At 60.8% G+C, this 7,878-nt stretch overlaps 1 protein-coding gene across 1 annotated transcript in view; it reads left to right on the forward strand.

The window, feature by feature from the left end:
- Positions 1-619: 619 nt before the first annotated feature.
- The window catches only part of CYTH1 (cytohesin 1), a 33,873-nt gene continuing 26,614 nt past the window's right edge, over positions 620-7,878 (forward strand). The window contains exon 1 of the mRNA XM_006912174.3: positions 620-1,058. Within this exon, the coding sequence (XP_006912236.1) occupies positions 1,031-1,058 (28 nt within the window). The 5' untranslated portion in view covers positions 620-1,030. The remainder of the gene's footprint in view (positions 1,059-7,878) is intronic.

The raw sequence follows: 7,878 nt of genomic DNA on the forward strand, positions 1-7,878 counted from the left end.
GTGTGGTAGGTGTCCGTTCAGAGTCATGGAAAACATCAGTGACAAGTAAGGCTACCTGGCTGTGAAGCAGCATATAAAACACCCAGTTCTGTGTATTTCTGTACATCTGTGTGTATATATTTACGTACTTGTCTTGCGATAACGTGACTATCTGTCGGGAGAGAAGTGTATTCCACGTACTACGTGATAAGTGTCGCGTGTACTATTGTAGAAGGCGTGTAGGAGACACGTGGAGAGAGGAAGGTGTGTGCGTGAGCGGGTGCGAACATACTGCACGGCACGTCTGCAGGAATAGAGGACACACACCGGGTCGTCGTCAGTGGTTGTCCTGGGCAGTGGGGTTGAGGGCTTTCCTCTTGACCGTTACCTGATTTCAGCAGTGCGTATGTGTCACGAGCGTCATCGGAACACAGAGAACGGTGTGGCACAGCGTGCGGGAAGGTAGAGGGGACGAGATTGAGCCTGTGTCGGGAGCGTTGCCCTCGAGTTTTTTTTGCCTCTGGTCTGCGCCTCCTGCTTAGCGGGTGACCTCAGAGGGCAGCGACTCCATCTCTTAGTCATTCCCGCAGGCGAGGCCCTGTTACCTCATTGTGGGAGGACCAGGGGTTTTCACGATTCCACTCAGGGGAGGGACTTGGACACTGAAGCGAGAAGGGACACCTGGCGCTGCGTGTGGCTCCGGCTGAACTTGAGAGAGGACGAGTCGAGCAGCTGTTGGTCTCCGTGGCGCCAGCGACGACTGCCGGCAGGGAGGAGGCGGCCAGCTACCAGGAAGCTCCTGGAGCCTGACTTCAGGAACTGGGTGGGGCAGTGAACCCCGAGTGACGCTGCTGCTGGGGTGGAGGCTGATTGGCCCCCGGATGCAGCCAGCCGTTCCTGCCTGCCCAGGAAGCGGCTCTGAGCTGTCCCGGTGGCTAGACAGCCCGCAGGTGTCCTGCCCCACCCAGCCCGGCCTCCCTCGAAACTTGGCTGAGTTCTCCTTTGAAGAACAAAACAGAGCCACTTTTAGGTCCTGCTGTGACGGAAAAAGATGGTCCTCAAAACCCAGGAGGAGGACGGTGAGTCCGGCCCGCCCCAGGCGTGTGCTGGGGGGTTAAGTTGTCTCTTCTGGTGGAGACGTGGAACCCTGTGATGACGGTTTCGCTGCCCTGCGGGAGGAGTGGCGGCCACACTGTGTGGTGTCTGCCGTTTTGCGGGGTGTGTGGGGGGGGGAAGCTGGCGCGCGCACGCGTGTGTGCGAGGCGGGGGAGACACACTAGGTGTGTGTTTGAGCTGAAGACGCCCTCAGCCCCCCAGCCTTTGCCCAGGGTGCTTCCTGGCCCGGCAGTGATCACCGCTCGCTGGTGATTGTGCTGTCTGCACTGCTGTGTCTGCGTGACAGTGGACAGAAGCCCTGGCGGTCACGCTTGCGTCCAGAGTGAGCGTGACACTCGAAAGTGAAGGCGTCAGAGACCAGGTCGAAAGCACCGGTGAAGTGAGGTTCAGGGCGCAGACCTCCGTGGTCCCGAGATGAAGCGCAGCAGAGGGAGTGTGGTTAATGGAGGCTTCCTCTTCGGCGGGCAGCGGAGGCCGAACTTCCTTCATCTCCACGCCCACTGTAAACAGTGACACGCTTTGTGGCTTGTGATCCCGAGAGATCCTGCAGAACTGTCTTCCTGCACTGGCCAGGGCTTCCCGACGTGCGGGAGTCACGGGTGTGTGTGCACACGCGCGTGTTTCAGCTGGCGGCAGTGACAGCAGCACAGCGTGTGCTTTGAGCAAGTTCGAAGTAAACATTAGGCTGTATTCAGAGAGAATTTGTTAAGTTACAGTAAAGTCGGGAGTCCTTTTACGTTTTTCCTTATCTGGTTCACTGTAAAATACATTTTCAAGTTTCACTTCTAGTAATGCAAATTGTCGTGGAGCATATCCGTGGGGCGATGGGTACCACGTGTGAAAGACCTGGGCGGGAGGGACACATCCGTGTTTATGGTGACACCTCCGCCTGTGGAGCGGGGTGGGGAGCAGCGGTGACAGGCGATTCTGGGTTGGGCTGAACTGCCCACGTGGGACTTTCCGTGTCTGAGCAGTGCATCCACAGTAGCCAAGGTCTCTGTTCAAAAAGAGACACTCTTGAGAGGGGACAAGGACATTCGCACTGATGCCGTGACAGTAGGCACGACCCGGCCTGGCAGACGGTGACTGCTGGGGACCGTGCCCCTCTGGGCACGCCTGGCTTCAGGCCCACCGAGGACGCGTTTAACTGTCACTTCAGAGTCTGAGTCGGGCGGGGCCGTGGGGGGGGTGTCGTCCCATGTCATCCCAGAGGCTTTAAAGTTCAGCACAAACTGCTCAGGGTGCACACTGGGGCTGGAGTTGGGGGTGGGGCACCGCTTTAGGGCGGGGACTCGACATCAGGGGAAGGGGTGGGTCGATGGGCACCTCTGCTTTGCATAAGGAACCTTCAGGAACCCGGGGTTCTCCACCTCCCCTGACCCTCCTGGGAGCTGCTGCCAGTTGTCTGCTGGGCCACGAGGTGGGGCACGTTGCCCTTTAACCCCCGCTGAGACCACTGCGCCTCGGTGTGGAAACGAGATGCAGAGATGGCGCTCGGGCCGGTGCGGAAGTGAAGGCAGCACCGGACTTTCCTTGGGCAGGCCCCCGGGGTCCCAGGGGAGGGAGAGTCACGTGTCAGCCTGCGCTCTGCACAGAGCTGCTTTTACTAGATTTGTCGCCCAAAGCGCACGCCTAACGGTGGGGGGAGTGGGGTGGCGAACATTTCTTTAAAGAAGTCAGGCCCTCTCCTCTTACACCAGCTCAGACCCACAGCCCGTAAATGACGAACGCTGCTGCCGGCTCTGGCCTCGCGCGGTGCGCGGGCCCCCAGCGCTCGGCCGTTTCCCTCACGGCACTCTGCAGGTGTGGCTGGCGCGGGGACCGCGGACTGAGTGGTCCCTTGTCTTTCTCAGCTGCCTGGGGTTCGCTCTGGCTCTTTAATCTTATCTTTTGAATGCTTGGTCCCCTTCATTTGCCTTCGCACCTTCTTTTTGGGACGGAACCAAGCCCCTTGCCTGGGGGAAGCAAGGCCATCACAGGTGCATGCTGGGCTCCCTTCCGTGTGCCACCCCAGGCCCCCTGGGCCCTGGGCCCTGGCCTGACCGGGCACCCAGCATCTCCCAGCCTCTTCTCGCTTGGCACGTGTGTCCCCACCGGTCTCTGCTTCTCTGTTTGGGGCATCTGTTTGTCCTTTAAGTCCTGGCTTAGAGGCATGACTTCTGAAGCTCTTGGTGTCACCTGGCGTCCCTGAGCACTGGGCGTGTGTGGCTGCTGTGGCCACACGTGCCGCAGCCTCCACGCCCTCCCCCCACCCCCGCTGGCCCGCATTCCGCTCCGGGCCGGGCGTGTGCAGATGCTCAGTGAACACTGAGCCGACGGAGCTTGATGGTAACTGAGAAAATAAAGAGCTGAGGACTCAGCCCGTGGCCCGGAGTGGGCCTTGGGCTCTGTCTGTGAGTAGCTTGCCTTGGGTGCATTGTTCGGACTCGGCGAGTCTTCATGCATGCGGGGGTGGGGGGGCAGAGTCACCCCGCATAGTTCGCCATCGGGAATTGCGCGTGGGTCACAGGTGGACTGTGGTGCGGAGTGCAGATGAAACGCGTTTGAAGTGTGAGCTACCACGCGAGTCCAGAGCGGCGTTACTTATAGGGCGACATTGCAGGCAGAATTAAGGGAGGTGCCTGTCCACTGGCACACGGGGGTTCAGGGTGCCTCCGAGACTGCCCCGGGCGCCAGGGCAGCGCCTCTCCCCGTTCTCGTGCTGCCCCCCTCCCCACGGTTGTGCCAGCTCCGGCTGGACAGGTCGCCGAGGTCGTGGTGGTAAAGGGGAAGCTAAGGTGCTGTGACTAGAGGCTCTTATTCCCGTAGGTGGCTCTCACTCGTCCCTTATGGGTTGAGTTAGTATTTTGCAGATTCAGAAGCGGTTACATCTTTATTTTTAAGCAGGAGCTCTTGGCATTGTACAAGGCGCACATCATGGAGCTGCACCACCATCTGCGGTGACAAGTGGTGAAGGGGACTCGCTCTGCTCCGTGGCACACAGCCGAGGGGCAGCTGAGAGTGGTGCAGACCGTCAGCTCTGCCCTTCTCACGAGGAGGGCGTGCGGGGCCGGGGCGAGGGGTCTGCGCCTGTGAAGCGGTGGCCCTTTATCCGTCGTTTGAGGCCTTCTGTAGCCTCCCGGCTCCTCTGTGTTACGGGACATAAAAGCGTGGGGTCAGGACCCAGAGTCCAGTGGACAGGAGGGATTGTCTTAAGAAGCCAGCATTGTGGGGGAAAAGGCAGGGTTTGTGAGCGCTGTCAGCCTGCAGAGCGGTCAGCTGGGGCGAGTACAGGACGGGTGCCCTAGATGTGGGCAGGAGGCGTCCAGACCCTAGCGAATGGGAGACGTGGCAGCTCCCGTGGCCCGGCCTCCCTGGGTCCCAGCCTCCCTGCAGCCCTGGAAGCATCACGACAGTACGTGTGTCAGTTTGCTGCGGTCGCGTCAGAGATGGAGGCTAGGCCTTCCAGAAGGTTTGAACAGTGTCCCTTGCTCTGTCCCTTCACGTGACAGTCCTCCAGAGGCACCGTTACTGAAGTCATGTTCTTGCCTCTGCTCAGCTAAGATTTCCTTCGTGGAAAGAGGCTCTCGTGAGTCTTGTCCTGTGTACCCCGTGAAGAACTTCAGCTTGTGGGAGATTTATGTGAGTTTCACCTTGCAGCTGGGACTGTCACTAAGTGCACATGGTCAAAGACTCGTGGGGCTGTGGATCGCCTTAGAAGTGACCTGGTCCAGCCTGGTCAGCTCTGCCAGGGGGAGCCTTGGCTGCAGCCCCCACTGGGTCGTCAGAGTCAGCCAGGGCCTTCAGCAGCACAGTTAACACAGGGTGACCTCGTGGGTCCACGCGTCCTTCCCGAGTGTGGGCCGTACCTGGTTACGTAGACGTGGGTGACGGATGCACGCAGGGAAGATGGAGACAGGAAAGTCGAGCCTGCCGTCCCCGGCTCTGCTGGCCAGCACCCGCCCGGGCGCCTGCCTGCCTTCAGAGGGCATTCTCGACGCGCGTGCGCCTCGTCCTCTGCAGAGACGCCACGGAAGCCTAAGTTCCGGCCGAAAGAGGCCTGGCAACTTTCTCTCCCAAGCGGGCAGCTGTGCCTGCGTCTTCCTTGTGACAACCAGAGTCCATCCTCCTCTGCATTTCTGTTAGGAGTCCAGGATTCTGGCTCAGAATCCAGACGGACCCCCATCTAGAAAAGAGCAGTGTGCCGGTCCCCCAGGGGCCGTGACAGGCCTCGCTGTGCTGCTTCCACAGACGGGGTCCTCAGGCGTCCGTCTGAGCGGATGCGGGGTAGGGGGGTACTCAGGCGTCCGTCTGAGCTGATGCAGAGTAAGGGGGTGCTCAGGTGTCCGTCTGAGCTGATGCGGGGTAGGGGAGTGCTCAGGTGTCCGTCTGAGCTGATGCGGGGTAAGGGGGTGCTCAGGCATCTGTCTGAGCAGATGCGGGGTAGCGGGGTCCTCCGGCGTCCGTCTGAGCGGATGCGGGGTAGCGGGGTGCTCAGGCATTCGTCTGAGCTGATGCGGGGTAAGGGGGTGCTCAGGCGTCCGTCTGAGCGGATGCGGGGGAGGGGGTGCTCAGGCATTCGTCTGAGCTGATGCGGGGTAAGGGGGTGCTCAGGCGTCCGTCTGAGCGGATGCGGGGGAGGGGGTGCTCAGGCATTCGTCTGAGCTGATGCGGGGTAAGGGGGTGCTCAGGCGTCCGTCTGAGCTGATGCGGGGTAGGGGGGTGCTCAGGTGTCCGTCTGAGCTGATGCGGGGTAAGGGGGTGCTCAGGCGTCCGTCTGAGTGGATGCGGGGTAGGGGGTGCTCAGGTGTCCGTCTGAGTGGATGCAGGGTAGCGGGGTGCTCAGGCGTCCGTCTGAGCTGACGTGGGGTATATGGCTGGTGCCATGTCCATCCGTATTCTCTCTGAACAGGAATTTCCAGAGGCCGTCGCCCTGGTTCTGGGTCAAGGGCGCTCACCCCTGGTGCGGTTGGAAAGTCGCATGTGACTTTGACTCCCCCAAACCCTACGTTGTCTCTGTGTACCTGGGGTGGGCGCCTGCCTCCGGGACCCCCGGGTGCCCAGACCTGCGGACGCCCCGGTCCCCTGCGTGAGACGGCGCAGGTCCTTGCACATGGTCGGCCTGTGCGTCCGCGGCTCCCAGCGGTGAGCAGAACACAGCACGGGCCTGGACTGGAAAAGCCCGCGTGCCGCTGGACCGTGCCGTGGGAGGGTCGGCTGCGCAGAGGGGCCCAGAACGGAGCGTCAGCCCCGCTCGCCCCCGTCCCGCTCCGGCCTCTGACGGGGACGCCCTTCCTGGGGCCTGCGCCCTTGCCGGCCTGGGTGCCCTCGCCTCGGCACCTTCTTGGATTCAGCTAGAATTTTGTTGAAAATGAGTAGCCGTTCAGCTTCGTTTCCCCCCAAATGGCTAGCTAGCTAAATAATGATACTTTTGTTTATATTTTTGAGATTTTATTTAATTAAAGTGCTGCCTATGTGTCACTTGTTGAAAATTTGTATCTTTAAAGGAAAGATTTCATACATAATTTTAGGGCTTATTTCTCATAGCCTTGGTATAATTCTTTTGGAATGAGAACTGCCATTTAGATACAAAAAATTGTTCACATTGTGGCTGCTTCTTAAAAGACGTGGGCTGGGCTGCAGACCCCGCGTGTTTGGGTCCGGTCTGGTGACCCTGTCCTATGATGAGGAAACCGGGTGTGGGACCCACACTGGTATGGGGGGTACCCCTAACAGCAGAGTCCTAAGGAGAGGAGATCGGAAGTCGGGAAGGCAGGGGTGGGGGCTCAGCTCTTGTCCTTTATCGTTGTTAATCCAGAGCAGTGGTTCTTAACCAGGGCAGCTTTGCCCTCCGGGGGACATTGGCACTCTCTGGAGACCTTTTCGATCGTCACACCTAGAGGTGCTGCTGGCCTCCGGCGGGTGGAGGGCAGGGTGCAGCTGCACGTGCTGCAGTGTGCAGGGCGCGGGGCCCAAACGTCAGCGGCTCCGAGGTCCGAGGACCCTGTTTGAGCGTGACGGTCCCTTCCCTTTTCCTCATTGCTGTGTGGGACTTGTTTTGAAAGCCTCATGTCTGCCCGTACCTGGCAGAGGCAGCGCGTCTCTGTCTGTGCCTATGGACCTGTGCCCTTGGCGACCCTCGCGCCCTCCGAAGGTCGGGAGCCACTGCTCCCTGCGGCAGCGATGCTTCGTGTCACCAGCCATCTCCCTGTGTTGTCCCCAGGATCGACTGCCTCACTTCCCCTAACCAGAACGGGCTAGACTGCGATGTCGCAGCCTCTGGTCAGGAGATGGGACCGTTGCCAGCGTGTGGGGACAGCGGCCAGCACATGGCTGAGTGGCAGGCAGGCCCTTTTGGTAGAAGGGCTGGAGCATCCACCCATGTGGATGGATGTGGAGTGGGGCCCGAGGCCCCGGAGGGCAGGAAGCAGGGGGGTCGTGTGAAGCGGTCTGGCCAGGTCACCACCTGCTGACGTGGTGCAGAGCAGGGGAAGGAGGTGGCCTCGTGCTGGGTGGCAGCAGCCTGCACTGCACTCCAGACCCTGCCCTCCTCTCTGCTCGCAGTGGGGAAGGGTTAACGTCCTCTCCATGAAGCAGCCATCAGGGTTGGCCCCTCGGGGGAGAGAGAAGCCAGCGAGGTGCGTCCCCTCCCCCGCAGGGGGCCGCGTGGGGAGCGCGGGGAGCGGTAGGAGGGGCGACGGGGACTGATTCATGGAATGAGCCTGCGAGAGCCGAGCCGAGCGGCTCACTCCCCGTGTCAGCCCAGCGGGCGCCGGCTGCAGCGCCATCTCGTCCCCGCCGCCT

Source organism: Pteropus alecto, unplaced genomic scaffold (genome assembly GCF_000325575.1).
Source record: "Pteropus alecto unplaced genomic scaffold, ASM32557v1 scaffold134, whole genome shotgun sequence".
Classification (NCBI taxonomy): domain Eukaryota; kingdom Metazoa; phylum Chordata; class Mammalia; order Chiroptera; family Pteropodidae; genus Pteropus; species Pteropus alecto.